Source organism: Globicephala melas, chromosome 15, assembly GCF_963455315.2.
Source record: "Globicephala melas chromosome 15, mGloMel1.2, whole genome shotgun sequence".
Taxonomy (NCBI): domain Eukaryota; kingdom Metazoa; phylum Chordata; class Mammalia; order Artiodactyla; family Delphinidae; genus Globicephala; species Globicephala melas.
In genome coordinates this window covers 62,717,166-62,739,007 of record NC_083328.1, presented here as the reverse complement: position 1 = coordinate 62,739,007, position 21,842 = coordinate 62,717,166, and the positions used below count along the sequence as shown (strand labels likewise).

Genomic DNA, 21,842 nt, shown 5'->3' with positions numbered 1-21,842 from the left:
TCCTAGCCAGTTAGCTGTAACCTCCCCAAATAGGCAAGAAATGGGAGAATGCACACGCGGGGACCTGTCTTCGACCTCGGGGGACCTCACTGAAATGCTGGACTGAGGGGCCAGAAGGACGAGTGGCGTAAGAAACGCCACATCGCTCTCTCGCGTCTGCCCTCCTGAGAGCAAGACTACATTTCCCAGCAGTCCCCGCGGCGCGCACGGCCCCTTGCCACGCGGCTTGCGCCTCCGCCGTCGGCCTACTGGGGGCGCTGCGGCGACCCCTCCGCCGCCCCGTAGGAATCTCCGCGGCCCCGGGGCCGCTTGCTTCCTGTTTGTCGGACGAGGAGACATGGCGGCGGCGCCGGCGGCTGCTGGGTCTGGGGTCGGCCGAGGGCGACGGGCGGCGGCAACTGTGGCGGCTTGGGGCGGATGGGGCGGCCGGCCGCGGCCTGGTAACATTCTGCTGCAGCTGCGGCAGGGCCAGCTGACCGGCCGGGGCCTGGTCCGGGCCGTGCAGGTACGAAGCCGGCCCGGAGGGGCGGGGCGGGGTGGACCGGGCGGGAGCTGGCGGGGGGGCCGGGCAAGAGGCCTTTTCAGGCCGCCACTGTACGGGCCCGACCCCTCTTGGCTGGCCGCGGGGCCTCCCTGTGGGCTGTCGCGACGCTGTCAGCCGCGGCGGGGCAGTGGGCAGCGGCAGGCTAGAGGCTCCGGCTTAGGGGCCGAGCAGGGCTGGGCTGCATCGGGCATTGATGGCGTGTACGAGTCTTAGGCCCAGCTCCTAGATCCTCCCTTCCTTGCGCCACGTCTGCACGTCTGGGGGACCCTGGGCGAGTTTGCTGTAGCCTCTACGGGCCGCGAGTTTCTTCCCCGTGACTTGGGCGGTGGGTCATCACTGCAAACCCCAAACGGTTCCCAAGCCATCATAAATGTCATTCTCTCAGAGAGGCCTTTCCTCGACACAACCCTTCCTCTTCAAAAGTGGGTCCCCATTGTTATTCAGTTACAGCCCTGAATTCGTTCCGTCCACATTACTTTCTTAGTCTGTAATTACATATTTCTTTGTTGTCTGTCCTTTTTCTCGCGTGTGTCCCACGTTAGGCTGAGCTCCAGCGGGTGCAGGGACTGTATCTGGTTTGCCAGAGTAGAGCGTCATGATAAAGAGCTAGGGCTCTGGAGTCAGGCCTGGATTCAGAACCCTGCTCTCTCTTGCTTGGGCAAGTTACGTTTCTGTGCCTCAGTTTCCTGATTTGTGTAAAAGCGTTAAATGCATTTCTGGTGCACAGTAAAAAGCTGAAGAGTAATCAGTTAATATTAATGCTATACTTGGTATTTGGCTTAAATAGTGTCCAATATATGATTAGCATTTTTTTTTTTTTTTGAATGAATGAAGGACACTGCTTTAGGGTAAAGAGGGATGAATAAACCTAGGCTGCTCGCTCCTCTACTCCCCCCGCCCCCATGTTCCCAGAACTTACGTTGCAAACAGACCTGTAAAGCATTGGCTTAATTTAAGGATAGCTTTTGCGTAAAGAAACTTTTTAAGTAAATACAGGGATAGTAATAAAGTGACTGGTGGGAGTGGAGTGGGAATTGGGTAGATGAGGGAGAGCGTGAGAGTGAGACTTTTCACAGTATAACTTTATATATGAACTTAATTTTGAACCACTTCAATATTACTCATATGGTTAAAAGGACAGAATATAAGATAAAGACCAGGTGGTCTGTGTTTGTAGAGGGTTACAGATGAAGAAGCAGTTCTGGGTGAACAGTATTTTCCTGAACATCAGTTAACCATAGATGAGCAACTTTTTTCCCTTTGCATTCTTCTCTGTCTGCCTTAAGATTCTGGAAATACTTGCTCTATCCTTTAACCCAAAGACCCTTACTGAGCTGGGTATGTAGGAATGGGCAGAAAGGGAACTAACTCACCTTTACTGAGCACATATTTTGGATCAAGCATTGTGCAAGGTATACAGTGTCTTTATTTAATTCTCAATCTTTTGAACCAAGTGTCGGGACTCATCTCAACACAGATGAAGAAACTGAGGCTCAGAAAAATTAGGTAATTTGCTCTTAAGCACTCGTCTTGATAATCCTCTATGTTCTGAGGGCAATAGGGAGCCACGGAAGTTAACTTAATGAATGGGGAAATTTAGTACACTTAATTTGTTTCCAGTGCTGGATGACTTGAAATGGGAGGAGACTGAAGAAGCTCACCAGATAGAAGGTGCTGGAATGTTCTTGAGCCTGATCTAGTCTGGTTATTGTGGTAATCAGTAGTTGTATACAGACAGGAATGGGAGCTATTTCAGAGGTTGAGATGGATGTACCTTCCCAAAACTATAGTGAAGATAAAGTGGGGAACTTCATCTTTCAGATGTGTCCTTTCTTAGTCACTTTCTTTGATCTCTTCCTTGCTACACCCCCACGTTGCAGAATAAATTATATCCTCACAAGTATTTCCATAGCACAGTAAGCATATCCATTATGGCATGTGGTATACTTGGAAAGACCAGATGAAAATTTTTTTTCTTTATGTTGTAAACACATAAAATTTACCTTCTTAATCATTTTTAAGTGTGCAGTCAGTAGTGTCAAGTATTCACATTGTGAAACAGATCTCCAGAATTTTTTCATCTCGCAAATCTGAAACAACCCATTAAACAACTACTTTTTTCCCCTCCCCCAGCCCCTGGTAACCACCATTCTACTACTTTCTGTTTCCATGAACTTGATTACTTTAGATACGTCATATAAGTGGAATCATACATTGTCTTTTTGTGCCTGGCTTATTTCACTTAGCATAATATTCTCAAGGTTCATCCATGTTATAGCATGTAACAGGATTTCCTTGGAAAAGACCAGATTTTAAAGTAAGATGGACCTGGATTGAATCCTAGTTCTGTCACTTATAACTAGGTTATATTATTTAATCTCTCTGAACCTCAGTTTCATTATTTCTAAAATGGCTGCAGTAACATCTACCTCATAGGGCTGTTAGGAGGAGTGAAATAACGTATCTAAAAAGCTTGGCCAGTGTGTGGCACATAGTAAATGTTCAGTAAATAGTTGCCATCAGCTCATAGCCATCAGAGTGGGCTTCCTGAGAGACTGTGCCTTATTTTTCTTCGTGTCTGCAGAGCCTGAAACAGCGCCAGTCACTTGATCTTCAGGACTCAGGAAATTGTTTGACTTGAAATACTGTATGTGAGGGCTCTGTCCTCCTCTTCCTCAGTCCTGTCTCTTTGTATATCCCAAACAGTCCCATGGCTTTAAGGAGTTCTGGAGTCAGATTACCTAGGTTTGAGTTCCAGCTCTGGTACATACTTGCTGTGTGTCTTTGGACAAGTAGCTTAATCTCTTTGTGCCTCAGTTTCTTCTTCTTTTTTTTTTTTTTCTTTTTGTGGTACGCGGGCCTCTCACTGTTGTGGCCTCTCCTGTTGCGGAGCACAGGCTCCGGACGCGCAGGCTCAGCGGCCATGGCTCACGGGCCCAGCCGCTCCGTGGCATGTGGGATCCTCCCGAACCGGGGCACGAACCCGTGTCCCCTGCATCGGCAGGCGGACTCCCAACCACTGCGCCACCAGGGAAGCCCTCTTCATTTTTAAAATAGAGATAATCATGGGACCTAACCTGCTAAAGCTGTGGTAAGGACCAAGAGCGTTTATACACATAAAGCACTTAAAATGGTGTCTAAAATATAGTAAGCATGCTATAAAGATTAGCAACTATCGTTTTTAGCAAAACTATATTCTGATAGATCCTAAATCTGTTATTTCCATCCTGGTTTCTCTCTTTAGCTCCAGTTGGATATATCCAGATACTTTCTCAGGGTCTCCACCTAGGCGTCTAATAGTCACCTCGAACTTAATATGGCAAATACAATTCCTAATTCCTCTTCCACCAAACCTGATCTTCCTCAAGTCCCAAACAGAACTTGAGAGAAGCCTGGGAGAAGACCCCAGGCCACATGATTTAGAATGGGCCTTGTCCTACTTGGATTTTTTTTTTTTTCTTTTTTTTTTTTTTTTTTTTTGCGGTACGCGGGCCTCTCACTGTTGTGGCCTCTCCCGTTGAGGGGCACAGGCTCCAGATGCACAGGCTCAGCTGCCATGGCTCACGGGCCCAGCCACTCCGTGGCATGTGGGATCCTCCCGGACCGGGGCACGAACCCGTGTCCCCTGCATCGGCAGGCGGACTCCCCACCACTGCGCCACCAGGGAAGCCCCCTACTTGGATTTTAATGTTCCTTATTTTCATCTCTCCCTTTCAGTTTGACCTCTATCAAGGTAATAAAATATGCTGGTATGATGCTTTAGCATTTACAGAGCCTGTTCACATTTATCAGCACATTTGATCCCTAAAGCAAATCAGATCTTATAATCCCTTGCTTAAAACCCTCCAATGGCATCCCATTGCAGTTGGAATCAAATCCAGATTCCTTTCCAGGGGTGCACAAGACTCTGCACAATCAGTAGGAATTGAGGGAAAGGGATAGACTAGGCAAAGCAACTCACACAGGTCATGACCTACCGCACCTAGAGATACTACTTCAGTTTGGCAATCTGGTGAGAGGCTAGGTTTTGGCATCCTGTTTTTGTTTTGTTTTGTTTTGTTTTGTTTGCAGCATGTGGGATCTTCCCGGACCAGGGCACGAACCTGCGTCCCCTGCATCGACAGGTGGACTCCAACCACTGCGCCACCAGGGAAGCCCCTAGCATCCTGTTTTGTTTCCCAAATTTCCGGTCATTGCGTCCTTCGTGATTTTTGGCATATCTAAATTCTACTTGAGTGTTACTTCATATATATTTTTTTAGATTGACTCCTCTTTTTTTTTTTTTAATTTCAGTTGGCACAATTGTTTTAACCTTGTTCTGAGCATTAACATTTGAAACCTAGAGGTTCAAGTCGAATACAGTCTCTTTGCCTGTCAAGGATAATTTGATATTGAAAACCCTGTAGATAGGATAAATTCTCATTAATTAGAAATATGAATAATATTTAAACAGTTTTTGTATTCGCAAACCATAAAATTCATTCTTATATTAAAACAAATCCCATTAAAGTAGACACAAGCATTCATTGGTTAATGTTTGTTATCAGAATAATATAAGTGTATTTAATCTTCATTAATTAAAGGTATTTAATTTTCATTAATTATTCTTTAAGAAGGGTATTTACTTGCACTTAATGCATTTTGAGGCATTAGATATCTTAGGACTAAACAAGTAAGATACACATTTTATGTTTATGGAATTCAGCCTTTAATTATTTAAAAAGAAAAGCAGTAAAGACAAAAGTAAGTCAATGAAAACTGTAAATGTCTGGAAGTGTCACATTCACTAAACAGGTTGACAGCTTAGGCAGCATGATGTAAGAGATTATCACTCCTGTAAACTGTTAAACCACAAGTATTCCGAGAGAAGAAACCCATACAACATCTGCCAAAAATTCAACTTTGAAGATGCCTGGATGGTGGCTCTTTTCATCACGCTACTCAGCTGTTCACAAGGAAAACAAAATCCAGATGATTATTTTTATCTTATTTATTTATAAATTTATTTATTTTTGGCTGCATTGGGTCTTCGTTGCCGCATGTGGGCTTTCTGTAGTTGTGGCGAGTGGGGGCTACTCTACCTGCGGTGCGCGGGCTTCTCACTGCGGTGGCTTCTCTTGTTGCAGAGCGCAGGCTCTAGGCACGCGGGCTTCAGTAGTTGTGGCACGCGGGCTCTAGAGCGCAGGTTCAGTAGTTGTGGTGCACGGGCTTAGTTGCTCCGCAGCTTGTGGGATCTTCCTGGACCAGGGCTCGAACCCATGTCCCCTGCATTGGCGGGCAGATACTTTTTAAAAAAATTTTAATTAATTAATTTTTATTTTTGGCTGTGTTGGGTCGTTGCTGCACATGGGCTTTCTCTAGTTGTGGCGAGTGGGAGCTCTTCTTTCGTTGAGGTGCACAGACTTCTCATTGCGGTGACTTCTCTTGTTGAGGAGCACGGGCTCTAGGCACATGGGCTTCAGTAGTTGTGGCACACAGGCTCAGTAGTTGTGGCTCGCAGGCTCTAGAGTGCAGGCTTCAGTAGTTGTGGCTCATGGGCTTAGTTGCTCCACGGCATGTGGGATCTTCCTGGACCAGGGCTCGAACCCATGTCTCCTGCATTGGCAGGCAGATTCTTAACCACTGCGCCACCAAGGAAGCCCCAGCAGGCAGATTCTTAACCACTGCGCCACCAGGGAAGCCCCAGATGTTTATTTTTATTTTTATTTTTATTTTATTTTTTTAGATGTTTATTTTTAAATGAGAGTAAATGCCTTGTGAGACAAAAACTAGTAGTAGTAAAAGAAATTCCATGTGAAGTTGAATATTTTGAATACAATTTGGAGGATCTCTGGGTACCATGAACCTTGTAACAAATAACAGCAGTGCCCCCACTTTTCACCCCCAAGTTCCACCCTCCCCAGGCAACCACTGCCCACACTGTAGCTGTTTTCTTTTATAGAGGAAGAGTCCAGGAAACAGGAAAGCCAGCGTTCTAAATAACATGCTTATAAGGCTATTTCTTGACTTTACAGTTTTAGAGATTATCTATTTTCTTCCTCTTGTAGAGATTAGGATTTAATTCACAGCACCCTGTGCCACACATTTGGTCTCCATCATTCTCCTTATGTATTTATATCAGTTTTGACTGTTGGTGTTAAGTATTTACATTATGATGATAGTGATGAGATATAATTGTTTATAGCAGAGCCATATAGTATACAACAATTGTATTTGTTCTGTATAATTTGTTTTTCTTAGAGTTAAAAGCTGCCCTTTCTCCCCCTACTTTTTAAATTGAGACACAAATATAGTAGAATTCACCCTTTCAGTGTATAGTTCTACAAGTCTTGACAAGCACACACTGTTGTGTGGCCACCACTACAGTTAGGATTTAGAAATACCCTTGTAGTAGTCACCCCTTCCTCACCGCCCTCCTTTGGCAACTTCTTATCTGTTTTCTATTCTGTTAATGCCATTTTACTATCATAGAAATGGAATCATTCCATATGTAGCATTTTGAGTCTGGCTTCTTTCACTAGTATAATCATCCTTATAAAATTTGCTTTTCTTTTTGTTTACTTACAATTTACTCCCAAACTCTAAAACTCCTACTTTTTTTTTTTTTTTTTAAGAAATCTTTCTTGGAACCCTCTGTTCTGCAATTTGCACTAGTTATTTGCTAGAACAGCTGTATAGCTGAATTCTTGGGATTTCCCTTCACCAAATTCAGGGCATTTAATTTATTTTTCTCATGTTTTGGACCTCTGTTTTCTGAATCCTGTTTTCCTTTTTCTTGGAGTACATTCTCTAGTAACATCCTAAGAAAGCCTACATGGGAGGTAACTTTAAAGCTTGCGTGTCTGAAAATGTCTTTTATTCTTATACTTGAGTATTTAGTTTAGCTGGGTATAGAATTCTGAGTTGGAAGTTATTTTCCCTTAAATTTTTAATGGCATTATATTATTCCCTTGTCTTTAAGTATTTGGTGTAGCTGTTGAGAGGTTCTGTTCTGATTCCCTGTCCTTTGTGCATGACCTATTTTCCCACTCCTCACTCCCTAAGCATTTTTAGGATCATCTCTCTTTCTGGTATTCTGAAATTTAACTATGATATGCATTGATGAAAGTCTTTCTTTTTATTCATTGTGGGAACACTTTGTGTAGATATACATTAAAATATATAACAACTATAATAAAGTCATGTCTATCACCAGACATTAACTAACCCCCTCTGCAAAATGATTGCACTAAGTGTTCTCTTAGGATCTTCCTTTTTTTTTTTTTTTTTTTTTGTGGTACGCGGGCCTCTCACTGTTGTGGCCTCTCCCGTTGCGGAGCACAGGCTCTGGACGCGCAGGCTCAACGGCCATGGCTCACGGGCCCAGCCACTCTGCGGCATGTGGGATCTTCCTGGACCGGGGCATGAACTCGTGTCCCCTGCATCAGCAGGTGGACTCTCAACCACTGTGCCACCAGGGAAGCCCAGGACCTTCCTATTTTTGAAAGACATTTTCTCTCCTGTGAAGTTCGGGCTGTGATTGCTTTGGAGAGCTTCATGGAATAGGTGAGACTTGAGTTGTTTCTGAAGAATGAGTAGAATTTTAACAGTAGCAGAGGTATTTCTGACACTAAGAACACCACTGAGAAAGTCCTCATAACCAGCCATTAGAAGATGGAAGAGAAAGTGAAGTGCTCCTGTGGGACATAGGTGGGAGATAAGTTTAGATATTTGGGAATAGAGTGGGGAGGGTAACTAACTTTTATTGAGCATACACAGTTTGTCATTGTGCAGATACTTGGGTTTTTTTTTTTTTTAAGTTTATTGTTAAATATTTGACCTATGAAAAGCTGTAATAAGTAATGCCAGTGTGTTACAACAATAAACATGTACCCACGACCAAATTTGAGGAGTTACCAATACATTTAATGCCCCTTTCATGTCAGTCCCTCCCTGCCAGAGGTGCTTCTTTTGAGTAGATAACATATGCACATGTACAAAAGGGTTACAGAGAAAAATAAGTCTCCCTTGCAAACAGCCTATTACCACCTCTACTAGCACGCTCCAGTTCTACTCCCAGAGGCAGCTATGGTTTTGATTTCTTGTGTATCTCTCTATCTAAGCTTCGGAAAGCAAATATGTCTCTATATGTTTGTTCTTACACAAGTGATACTATACACACTGTTGTGCATCCAGCTTTTTTCCCTTAAAATATATTTTAGAGATCCTTCCATAATCAGTACATACAGATTATTTTGTTTTAGGTGTTTACAAAACTTTTTGTGTTGAAATATACAAAAAAAATGCACAAAAAATAAAGAACAGCCCAATGCAACTTCCAACATTGCATTTAGTTGTACTAGTTTTCATGCTTTATGTAAATAGAATCAAACTGTGTACTGAGTCTGCCTTCTTTCAGTCAACATTGTGAAATTCATCCATGATGATGGGTGAAGCTGTAGTTCATTCATTTTCATTTCTGTATAGTATTCTGTGGTATTAAACCACAGTTAATTCATTGTACTTTTGATGAGTATTTGGGATCTTTCCAGTTTTTAGCTATCGTGAATAATGCTTATGTGAACATTCTTGTACATGTCTCTTGATGTGTATATGCACAATTTCTTTTGGGTATATACTTAGAAGTAGAATTGCTGGGTTATAGGATATACATAGGTTCAGCATCAGCAGCTGTTGCTGAACTGTTTCCCAAGTGGTTGTATTAATTTACAATCCCACCAGCAGTGTATATGAGTTGCTGTTGTTCCATGTTCTCGCTAACCTATGGTGCTGCCGGTCTTTTTAATTTTAGTCATTCTAGTGTGTGAGCAGTAGAATCTCATTATGGTTTTAGTTTGTGTTTCCCTCATGACTCATGAAGTTAAGCACCTTTTCAGAAGTTTACTGGCCATTTGGACATTCTCTCTTGTGGATTACCTGTTCAAATCTTTTGCACATTTTTCTGGTGGGGTTTTTCGTTCTTTTTTTTTTTTAATTGATTTGAAGTTCTTTTTATTAGCTAGATAAGAGCCCTTTGTGGTGATGTTTTGCAGATAGCTTCTCTTATTTGGTGGCTTGCCTTTTTAGTCTCTAAAAAGATATTTTGATGAACAGAAGTGCTTTATTTTAATACGACTCATTGTATAACTATTTTCCTTTATGGTTAGTGCTTTTTGTATTCTGTTTAATAAATCTTTGCCTACCCTTCTATTTATCTTCTAGAAACTTTATTGTTTTGCCTTTTCCATTTAAACATACACTCCACTTGGAATTTATTTTTGGATGTGGTGTGAGCTTTTCAATAGAGATACCAAGTTGACCTGTTATTTATTGAAAAGTCTTTTTTGTCCGTCCAGTGCTCTGTAGTGTTTGTTTTCACATCTGTTTCATGTCTGTTCTGTTTCTCTGGTCTGTCCATTTACCCTTACACTGAAATCACATTGTCCTATTTTCTGTAACTTTATGTGTGTTGATTTTGGTTATAGAATATTGAATCAGAAGAATAGCTTCTCCTACTTATCTTCAAGATTTCTTTGGCTCTTCTAGCCCCTTTGCCATTTCCGTATACATTTTAGAATGAGCTTGTACATTTTTACAAAAAAATTTTGATTGGGATTGCCTTCAATCTATTCAGTACAACACATTCATTCTCTCTCTCCTGCCCTTACTCCCCTTTTTCTCTGATCTGGTCTCCCTTAATCTCTCTTGATAATGTCTTATGTATGTAGTTTTCTATATAGTGGTCTTGCATAACTTTTGTTAGATTTATTCCTTGGCATTTGACATGATTTGATGGTATCGTAAATAGTGTTTTTTAAATTGCGTCTTCTCACGATAGCTGTAAGATAAAAACAAGATTGATTTTTCTATTGCTTCAGCATTTATATTGCTCTATATTTTAATACTTTACCTTTAGGTTATTTTGGATTGTATATGTATACAGTCATCTGCGAATATCATATCTGCAAATGAAGCTTTTATCCTTTCCAATCTTACATCTTTTTTTTTTTTCCTTGCCTAAATGTGCTGTTTGGGATGCTCCAGTACAGTGAATTGAATTGGCATGTTCCTGATCTAAGAGGGAGAGCCTTAAACGTTTAACCATTAAGTATGATGTTTGCTGAAGATGTTCTGTAGATACTGTTATTAGTTCACTTCTTTTCTGAGTTTGAGTTTATGATGTTGAATTCTATCAGAATGCTTTTTCTGCATTGAGATGTTCATATAATTGTTTTCCTTGTGTTATTAATGTGAATTACATTGAGTACAATTTTCAAATATTAAACCAAATCTGAATTTCTGATTCAAAATTTCATCCTTTTTAGATTGCTAAATTTGATTCACTAATTTTTTTATTAGGATTTTTATCCTTCTGTGTTCATGAGTGAAAGTAGCCTATAATTTTCCTTTCACCGGGTTTTGGTATCAAGTTTATCCTGGCCACTAGTCATAGCTTTAGTTGGACCCCACGAATTTTGATCTGTAGTGTTTTCAGTGTCATTTATTTCAGAATATTTTCAAATTTCTACTTTGATTTCTTCTTTGACCTATGCATTTTTTAGAAGAGGTATTTCTTAATTTCCAAACATTGGAGTTTTATAATTATCCTTCTGTTACAGATTTTAGGCTGACTGCACTGCAGTCAGGGAACATAGTTTGTATTTCAGTTCATTTAAATATGTTGAATTTTGCTCCATGGCCTAGCAACTGGTCATTTTGTAAACGTTCTGTGTACTTGCAAAGAATGTGTAGTGAGTAGTTATTAGATGTAGTGTCAATTTCTGCAGTGAAGCCATCTGGGATTTTGATAGGAACTACAATGAATCAATATTGAGGGTATTGGCATATTAGAAATATTAAGTCTTCCAATCTTTGAACATGGATGACTTTCCATTTATTTAGGTTTTCTTTACTTCTTTAATTTCTTTCAATGATGTTTTGTAGTTTCATTGTACAAGTCTTGTATCCCTTTTGTTAAATTTATTCGTAAGTACTTCATTCTTTTTGATGATGTTATAAATGGGATTGCTTTCTCTTTTTTTGAGATTAATTTGTGCTTTTATTTGCCAGTATAAATACAGTAGCTGGCAATTTTTTTAATCTAAAAAGTACATTTCATATCACAGTCCAACACACACACATATATAATATGTATACATATATAAAAGTGAAACAAAATTTTGCCAAAAACGTCTACCCTGCGTGTTAATTCTTTTTAAGACTTTTTTTTTTAACCAAGGCTGAACTGCCCTGACACATCATAATCACCAAAGTTCCTAGTTCATCTTAGGGTTCACTATAATGAAGTGAATAGTGTTGCACGTTCTATGGGTTTGGACAAAAGTATGGTGACATAAAATCATTATAATGTCATACAAAGTATTTTCACCACTCATAAAAACATCTGTACTCTGTGTATTCATCTCCCCTCTCCCCCCAAACTCCTGGCAACCATTGATCTTTTTATTGTCTCCATTGTTTTGTCTTTTCCAGGATGGCATATAGTTGGAATCTATTTTTCTTTTTTCCTTGAAGATAGGGGTTCAAAGCCCTAATGCCTATAAGACCACTCATGGCCCACCCATGCATAGACCAGACAGGCTCTAGGTGGCAAACTCCCCCACTAAATACTGTAGATTTCCTTCCAGTACTGAGCCCTGTCCCACTGGTCCTGCCTGGTAGCCACGTAAAAGTGCAGGGGGATACATATTGGGTATTTGTTCATAGGAAGGCCACAAGTTTTGTGCCCCTTGTCACAGTGAACCCAGGTTCCTGTTGGGTGTGTTGTAAACAGACGAGCCATTTCTTCAGACCCCTGCTCTGAGCACACCCATGGGATTGCTTTCTTATTTTCACTTTTGGATTCTTCATTGCAGGTGTATAGAAATTCACGTGATTTTTCTATATTGATTTCGTATCCTGCAATCTTGCTGAACTTATTTATTAGCTCTAATTGTGTGTGTGTGTGGGGGGGGGTTCCTTAGTATATTCTGTATGCAAGATGATAGCATCTGTAAATATCATTTTACAAATTCCTTTTCAATCTGCATGCCCTTATTTCTTTTTCTTGCCTTGTTGCTCTGGCTAGAATCTCTAGTACAATGTTAAATAGAAGTGGTGAGGGTTAACGTATATGTCATTTTCTTGATCATTTTGGGAACTCATTCAGGCTTTCAGTTTTTTTAAAAGTAAAGTCCATACTTTATTCAGATATCCCCAATTTTTCTTTTCTTTTTTTACTTGAAGTATAGTTGATTTACAATATCATATTGTTTCAGGTGTACAACATAGTGATTCAGTATTTTTATGGATTATACTCCATTTAAAGTTACTCTAAAATAATGGCTATATTTCCCTGTGCTGTACAAAATATCCTTGTTGCTTATTTATTTTATACATAGTAGTTTGTATCTCTTATTGTCTCTCCCCTCTTTCCACTGGTAACCACTAGTTTGTTCTCAGTATCTGTGAGTCTGTTTCTGTTATATTCATTTGTTTTATTTTTTATTAAAAATTTTTTTTTATTGGAGTATAATTGCTTTGCAATGTTGTGTTAGTTTCCGCTGTACAGTGAAGTGAATCAGCTATATGTATACATATATCCCCTCCCTCTTGGACCTCCCACCCCCACCCCGAACCCATCCATCTAGGTCATCAGAGAGCACTGAGCTGAGCTCCCTGTGCTACAGCAGGTTCCCACTAGCTATCTGTTTTACACATGATAGTGTATTTATGTCAAGCCTAATCTCCCAATTCATCCTGCCTCCCCTTCCCCCCCATGTCCACACATCTGTTCTCTAGGTCAACCTTTCTATTCCTGCCCTGCAAATAGGTTCATCTGTACCATTTTCCTAGATTCCATATATATGTGTTTTACTCTTTCTGATTTACTTCACTCTGTATGACAGACTCTAGGTCCATCCACATCTCTACAAATGACCCAATTTCATTTCTTTTTATGGCTGAGTAATATTCTGTTATATATGTGTACCACATCTTCTTCACCCATTCATCTTTCGATGGACATTTAGGTTGTTTCATGTCCTGGCTATTGTAAATAGTGCTGCAGTAAACATTGGGTTACGTGTGTCTTTCTGAATTATGGTTTTCTCAGGGTATATGCCCAGTAGTGGGATTGCTGGGTCATATGGTAGTTCTATTTTTAGTTTTTTAAGGAACTTCCATACTGTTCTCCACAGTGGCTATATCAATTTACATTCCCACTAACGGTGCAAGAGGGTTCCCTTTCTCTGCACCCTCTCCAGCATTTATTGTTTGTAGATTTTTTGATGGGCCATTCTGACCAGTGTGAGGTGATACCTCATTGTAGTCTTGATTTACATTTCTCTAATAGTGATTTTGAGCATCTTTTAATGTGCCTCTTGGCCATCTGTATGCCTTCTTTGCGGAAATGTCTATTTAGGTCTTCTGCCCATTTTTTGATTGGGTTGTTTGTTTGTTTTTTTTGATACTGAGCTGCATGAGCTGTTTGTATATTTTGGAGGTTAATCCTTTGTCTGTTGCTTCGTTTGCAAATATTTTCTCCCATTCTGTGAGTTGTCTTTTCGTCTTGTTTATGGTTTCCTTTGCTGTGCAAAAGCTTTTAAGTTTAATTAGGTCCCATTTGCTTATCTTTGTTTTTATTTTCATTACTCTAGGAGGTAGGTCATAAAAGATCTTGCTGTGTTTTACATCAGTGAGTGTTTTTCCTATGTTTTCCTCTAAGAGTTTTATAGTGTCTGGTCCTACATTTAGGTCTTTAATCCATTTTGTGTTTATTTTTGTGTATGGTGTTAGGGAGTATTCTAATTTCATTCTTTTACATGTAGTTGTCCATTGTATATTCTTGCCTCCTTTGTCATAGATTAGGTGACCATACATGTGTGGGTTTATCTGGGCTTTCTATCCTGTACCATTGATCTATATTTGTTTTTGTGCCAGTACCATACTGTCTTGATTACTGTAGCTTTGTAGTATAGTCTGAAGTTGGGGAGCCTGATTCCTTCAGCTCCATTTTTCTTTCTGAAGATTGCTTCGGCTATTCGGGGTCTTTTTTGTGTTTCCATGCAAATTGTATGATTTTTTGTCCTAATTCTGTGAAAAGTGCCATTGGTAATTTGATAGGGATTGCATTGAATCTGTAGATTCCTTTGGTTAGTATAGTCATTTTCACAATATTGATTCTTCCAATCCAGGAACATGGTATATCTCTCGATTTGTTTGTGTCATCTTTGATTTCTTTCATCAGTGTTTTATAGTTTTCTGAGTACAGGTCTTTTGCCTCCTTAGGTAGGTTTATTTCTAGGTATTTTATTCTTTTTGTTGCAGTGGTAAATGGGAGTGTTTCCTTAATTTGTCTTTCTGATCTTTTGTTGTTAGTGTATAGGAATGCAAAATATTTCTGTGCATTAATTTTGTATTCTGCAACCTTACCAAATTCATTGATTAGTTCTAATAGTTTTCTGGTGACATCTTTATGATTTTCTATGGATGGTATCATGTCATCTGCAAACAGTGACAGTTTTACTTTTTCTTTTCCAATTTGTATTCTTTTATTTCTTTTTCCTTTCTGATTCCTGTGGCTAGGACTTCCAACTGTGTTGAATAATAGTGGCCAGAGTGGACATCCATGTCTTTTTCCTGATCTTAGATGAAATGCTTTCAGTTTTTCACCCACACCATCACCAGAATGATGTTTGCTGTGGGTTTGTCGTATATTGCCTTTATTATGTTGAGGTAGGTTCCCTCTATGACCACTTTCTGGAGAGTTTTTATCATAAATGGGTGTTGAATTTTGTCAGAATCTTTTTCTGCATCTGTTGAGGTGATCATATGCTTTTTTCCTTTAATTTTTAATATGGTGTATCACATTGTTTTGCACATGTTGAAGAATCCTTGCATCCTTGGGATAAATCCCACTTGATCATGGTGTATGATCTTTTTATATATATGTATATAAATTTATTTATTTGTTTATTTATTGGCTGCGTTGGGTCTTCATTGCTGTGTGTGGGCTTTCTCTAGTTGCAGTGAGTGGAGGCTACTCTTCATGCAGTGCGTGGGCTTCTGATTCTGATGGCTTCTCTTGTTACAGAGCATGGGCTCTGGGTGTGCGGGCTTCAGTAGTTGTGGCACTCAGGCTCAGTAGTTGTGGCTTGCAGGCTCTAGAGTGCAGGCTCAGTAGTTGTGGCGCGTGGGCTTAGTTGCTCCGCGACATGTGGGTTGTTCCCAGACCAGGGCTCGATCCCATGTCCCCTGCATTGGCAGGTGGATTCTTAACCACTGCGCCACCAGGGAAGTCCAGTGTATGATCTTTTTAATGTGTTGTTGGTTTCGGTTTGCTGGTATTTTGTTGAGGATTCTTGCATCTATGTTCATCAGTGATATTGGTCTGTAATTTTCTTTTTTTGTGATATCTTTGTCTGATTTTGGTATCAGGGTGATGGTGGCCTCATAGAACGAGTTTGGGAGTATTCCTCCATCTGCAGTTTTTTGGAAGAGTTTGAGAAGGATAGGTGTTAACTCTTCTCTAAATGTTTGATAGAATTCACCTCTGAAGCCATCTGGTCCTGAACTTTTGTCCATACTTTATTCAGATTTCCGCAGTTTTTCTTTTTCTTTTTTTAATTGAAGTGTAGTTGATTTACAGTATCATATTGTTTCAGGTGTACAACATAGTGATTCAGTATTTTTACGGATTATACTCTGTTTAAAGTGACTGTAAAATAATGGCTATATTTCCCTGTTCTATACAAAATATCCTTGTTGCTTATTTATTTTATACATAGTAGTTTGTATCTCTTATTGCCCCTCCCCTCTTTCCACTGGTAACCACTAGTTCACAGTATCTCAGCCTGTTTCTGTTTCGTTATATTCGTTCGTTTTATTTTTTAGATTCCACATATGAGTGATAATATACAGTATTTGTCTTTCTCTGTCTGACTTAGTTCACTAAGCATAATACCTTCTAGGTCCTTTCATCCTTTTTTATTGCTGAGTATGTTGTATATTGATTTTGTATCCTGCAACCTTGTATTCTGTTGTATATATATATACCACATCTTCTTTATCCATTCGTCTGTTGATGGACGCTTAGGCTGCTTCCATTTCTTGGCTATTGTAAATAGTGCTGCTATGAACATTGGGGTGCATGTTTCTTTTTGAATTACTATTTTCGTTTTCCTCAGATATACAGCCAATAGTGGAATTGTTGTATCATGCAGTAATTCTGTTTTCAGTTTTTTGAGGAATCTCTATACTGTTCTCTGTACTGGCTGAAACAATTTACATTCTCACCAACAGTGTTCTAGGGTTCCCTTTTCTCCACATCCTCCTGTGAACTGATATCTTACTGTGGTTTTGTATTGCATTTCTCTGATGATTAGCAATGTTGAGCATCTTTTCATGTGCCTCCTGGCCGTGTTTAGTCTTCTTTCAAAAAAATGTCTATTTAGGTCTTCCACCCATTTTTAAATTGGGTTGTTTATATTTTTTTTCTCTATTCTCTTAAAGTATAGTTGACTTACAATGTTAAGCTAGTTTCTGCTAATTGGGTTGTTTGTATTTTTGATTTGAGTAGTATGAACTGTTTATATATTTTAGATATTAATACCTTATCAGTCATATATTTGCAGATATTTTCTCCCATTCAGTAGGTTATGCCTTTTCATGTTGATGGTTTCCTTTGCTGTGCAAAGGCTTTTAAGTTTGATCAGGTCCCATTTATTTATTTTTGCTTTTGTTTCTTTTGCCTTAGGAGACTGGTACAAAAACATACTGCTATGATTTATGTCAACGTGTGTTCTGTCTGTGTTCTCTTCTAGGGGTTTTATGGTTTCCAGTCTTACATTTAGGTCTTTAATCCATTTTGAGTTTATTTTTTATATGGTGTGAGAAAATGTTCATATTTTTTAAAAATTTATTTTATTGAAGTATAGTTGTTTTACAGTGTTTGTTACAGATTTCATTGTTTATCATGTAGCTGTACAGTTTTCCCAACACCACTTACGGAAGAGACTGTCTTTTCTTATTGTATATTCTTTTCTCCTTTGTTGTAAATTAATTGACCATAAGTGTGGGGGTTTATTTCTGGGCTCTCTATTCTGTTCCACTGATCTGTGTGTCTGCATGTATGTGCCAGTATTGTGCAGTTTTGGTTACTGTGGTTTTGTAGTATAGTCTCAAATCAGGGATTGTGTTATCTCCAGCTTTGTTCTTTTTTCCTCAGGATTGCTGTGGGAATACAAGGTCTTTTGTGGCTCCATATAAATTTTAGGAATTTGTTCTAGTTCTGTGAAAAATGCCATGGGTATTTTCATAGGGATTGCATTAAATCTGTAGATTGCTTTGGATGTATGGACATTTTAACAATATCATTCTAATCTAAGAACACAGGATATCTTTCCATTTCTATGTATCAATCTTAATTTCCTTCATAAGTGTTTTATAGTCTTCCGAGTATATATATTTTACCTCCTTGGTTAAGTTTATTTCTAGGTATTCTTTTTGGTATGATTTTAAGTGCGATTGTTTTCTTGTTTTCTCTTTCTGATAGTTCATTATTAGTGTATATAAAAGCAACAGATTTCTGTATGTTAATCTTGTGTTCTGCAACTTTATTGAATTCATTTATTCTAATAGTTTTTTGGTGGAAATTTTAGGGTTTTCTATATATGGTGTCATGTCATCTGCAAATAGTGACAGTTTTACTTCTTTCCTTCCACTCTGGATGCCTTTTATTTCTTGTCTGATTGCTGTGGGTATGGCTTCCAATACTACGTTAAATAGAAGTAGCAAGAGTGGCATCCTTGTCTTTTTCCTGATTTCAGAAGACAATCTCTCAGCTTTTCACTGTTGAGTATGATGTTAGCTGTGGGTTTGTCATAAATGACCTTTATTATGTTGAGATATGTTCTCTGTATTACCAACTTTGACAAGAGTTTTTATCATGAATGTATGTTGAATTTTGTGAAATGCTTTTTCTGTATCTATTGAGACGATCATGTGATTTTTTATCCTTTTCTTTTGTTAATGTGGTGTATCACTGATTGATTTGCGGATATTGAACCATCCTTGCATCTCTGGAATAAATCTCACTTTATCATGATGTATGATCACTTTTATATATTGTTGAATTTGGTTTGCTAGTATTTTGTTGAGGATTTTTGCATCTATATTCATCAGAAATATTGGCCTGTAATTTTGTTTTGTAGTGTCTTTGGTTTTGATATCAGGGTAATGGTGGCCTGGTAGAAGGAATTTGGGAGTGTTCCATCCTCTTCAATTTTTTGGAATAGTTTGAGTATAGGTATTATTTCTTCTTTATATGTTTGGTAGAATTCTCCTGTGAAGCTGTCTGGTCCTGGACTTCTGTTTGCTGGAAGTTTTTTAAATTTTAAATTCAGTTACACTATTAGTGATCAAGCTGTTCAGATTGTCTGTTTCTTCCTGATTCAGTATTGGAAGGTTGTATGTTTCTAGAAATTTGTCCATTTCTTCTAGGTTGTCCAACTTGTTGGCACATAACTGATCATAATATTTGCTTGTGATTTTTTTGTATCTCTGATATCAGTTGTTATTTCTCCTCTTTCATTTCTTATTTTGTTTATTTGGGTCCTCTCTCTTTCTGGCTAAAGGCTTAACAGTTTTGTTTTATCTTAAAAAAAAACTAGATCTTGGTTTCATTGATCTTTTCTATTTTTTTTTTTTTGGTTTCTCTTATATATTTCCTCTCTGATTTTTATTATTTCCTTCCTTCTGCGACTTTGGGCTTTGTTTGTTCTTCTTTCTAATTCCTTTAGATAGTAGGTTAGGTTCTTTATTTGAGATTTTTGTTTTGTTTCTTGATATAGGCCTGTATCACTATAAACTCCCCTCTTAGAACTGCTTTTGCTGCATCTCAGATTTTAGAATGTTGTGTTTCCATTTTCATTCTTTGGGTATTTTCTGATTTCCTCTTTGATTTCTTCAGTGACCCATTGGTTTTTTGGTAGTTTATTTTAGTCTCCACCTGTTTGTGTTTTTTCCCCATTTTTCTTGTAATTGGTTTCTAGTTTCATACTGTTGTGGTCAGAAAAAATGCTTGACATAATTATCTATGCACTTAAATTTGTTGAGACTAGTTTTGTGGCCTAGCATGTGGTCTTTCCTGGAGAATGTTCCATGTGCACTTGAAAAGAATGTATGTTCTTTTTTTGGATGGACTGTCCTGTAGATACCTATTAAGTACAACTGGTCTAATGTGTTATTTAAGACCACTGTTTCATTATTGATTTTCTGTGTCAGTGATCTGTCTATTGATGTAAGTGGGGTGTTAAATCCCCTACTGTTATTGTGTTATTGTCAACTTCTCCTTTTATGTTTGTTAATGTTTGCTTTATGTATTTAGGTTCTTCTGTATTAAGTGAATATATGTAAATGAATGTTATATTCTCTCTTCTGTTGATTCCTTTACTATTATATAATGCCCTTCTTTTTTTGTTATATACTTTGCTTTAAAGTCTATTTTGTCTGATATGAGTATTCTTTCCTGTTATTTCCGTTTGCATGAAATGTCTTTTTCTATTCCCTCACTTTCAGGTGTGTTTTTAGCTCTGAAATGAGTCTTTTATAAGCAACATATAGATGGGTCTTGGTTTTTTACCCAGTCAGCCACCCTATGTCTTTTAATGGGAGCATTTAGTCCATTGACATTTAAAATGATTATTGATAGGTATGTACTTACTGCCTTGTATGTACTTATTGTTACTTTTTTTTTTTAAACGATCAGGGCCTTCTTTCCTTTTTTAAAAAAATTTATTTATTTTTGGCCACGTTGGGTCTTCGTTGCTGCATGTAGGCTTTTCTCAAGTTGCGGTGAGCAGAGGCTACTCTTTGTTGCAGTGCGTGGGCCTCTCATTGCAGTGGCTTCTCTTGTTTCAGAGCACAGGCTCTTGGCACGTGGGCTTCAGTAGTTGTGGTGTGCGTGCTCTAGATCTCAGGCTCAGTAGTTGTGGCGCATGGGCTTAGTTGCTCTGCAGCATGTGGGATCTTCCCGGACCAGGGATTGAACCTGTGTCCCCTGCAATGGCAGGCAGATTCTTAACCACTGTACCACCAGGGAAGTCCCTATTGTTACTTGTTTTCTGGTTGTTTTTGTAGTTCTCCTCTGTTCTCTTTTTCTTCTTTTAGTTTCTTCCTTTGTGGTTTGACGATTTTCTTTAGTGGCGTGCTTATGTTCCTTTTTCTCTAGTGTTTGTGTATCTATTTTAGGTTTTGATTTGTGGTTACTATGACATTCATATATGTTGACTTTTAACTGTATTGACTTGTTTTAAACTAATAGTCATGTAAGTTCAAATGCATTCTAAAAGATCTGCATTTTTTTACTCCTCTCCCTCACATTTTGTTTTTGATGTCATAGTTTTATATCTTTATGTTTATCCCTTTATTGTTTATTATAGTTACAGTTGACTTTACAGTTTTTTGTCTTTTAATTTTCATATAGCTTATTTAAGTGGTTGATCCTCAGCCTTTACAATATATTTGCCTTTCAGGCTTTCACCATTAATTATGATGATAGCTGTGGAATTTTGATTAACGGCCCTTTATCAGATTGATTAGTTTTCATGTTTGACCCAACCTTGCATTCCTGACATGCATCTTGCTTTGTCTGTTGTATAATCCTTTTTACATATTGTTGGACTAGGTTTGCTGGCACAGCTGATCCTTGAACAATAGGTTTGAATTCCATGAGTCCACTTATATGTGGATTGTTTTCAATAAATACTTACTGCAGTACTACATGATCTGCGGTTGAATCTGTGGATATGGAACTGTTGATACAGGGCTGATTGTAAAATTCAACTGTATGGGCAGTTGTCACCCCTAACCCCCATGTTGTTCAAGGATCAGCTATTTTGCTGGGCGTTTTTGTGTTTATATTCATCAGAGATATTGTTCTATAAGTTTTCTTTTAATATCTTTGTTTGGTTTTGGTATCAGAATAATAGTAGCCTCATAGAATGAGTTGGGACCTGTTCCCTCCTCTTCTGTTTTATGGAAGAGTCTGTGAAGTATTTGCTAATTTCTCGTTAAATGTTCAGTAGAATTTACCAGTGAAGCATCTGGACTTGGGCTTTTCTTTGTGGGTAGTTTCTTTCCTTCCTTACTTGCTCCCTCCCTCCCTTTCTTCCTTTCCTATTAAATTACTAATTTGATCTCTTTAATTGTTGTAGGTATGTCAGATTTTCTGTTTCTTCTTGAGTCAGTTTCTGTTGTTTGTGTCTTTCTGGGAATCTGTATATTTCATCTAAGTTATGTAGTTTGTTGGCATACAGTT

General features: G+C 38.6%; 1 protein-coding gene and 1 non-coding gene across 3 annotated transcripts in view; one reads left to right on the top strand and one right to left on the bottom strand.

Moving 5' to 3' along the window:
* Nucleotides 1–272: 272 nt before the first annotated feature.
* Nucleotides 273–21,842, top strand: part of TRPC4AP (transient receptor potential cation channel subfamily C member 4 associated protein) — a 79,591-nt gene continuing 58,021 nt past the window's right edge. For both annotated transcript variants that reach the window (XM_060285199.1, XM_060285198.1), the window contains exon 1: nt 273–505. In XM_060285199.1, the coding sequence (XP_060141182.1) occupies nt 338–505 (168 nt within the window). In that variant the 5' untranslated portion in view covers nt 273–337. The remainder of the gene's footprint in view (nt 506–21,842) is intronic.
* Nucleotides 12,228–12,356, bottom strand: LOC115839407 (small nucleolar RNA SNORA11). Its single transcript, XR_004034056.1, has one exon. It is a non-coding gene; the product is annotated as a small nucleolar RNA SNORA11 (small nucleolar RNA).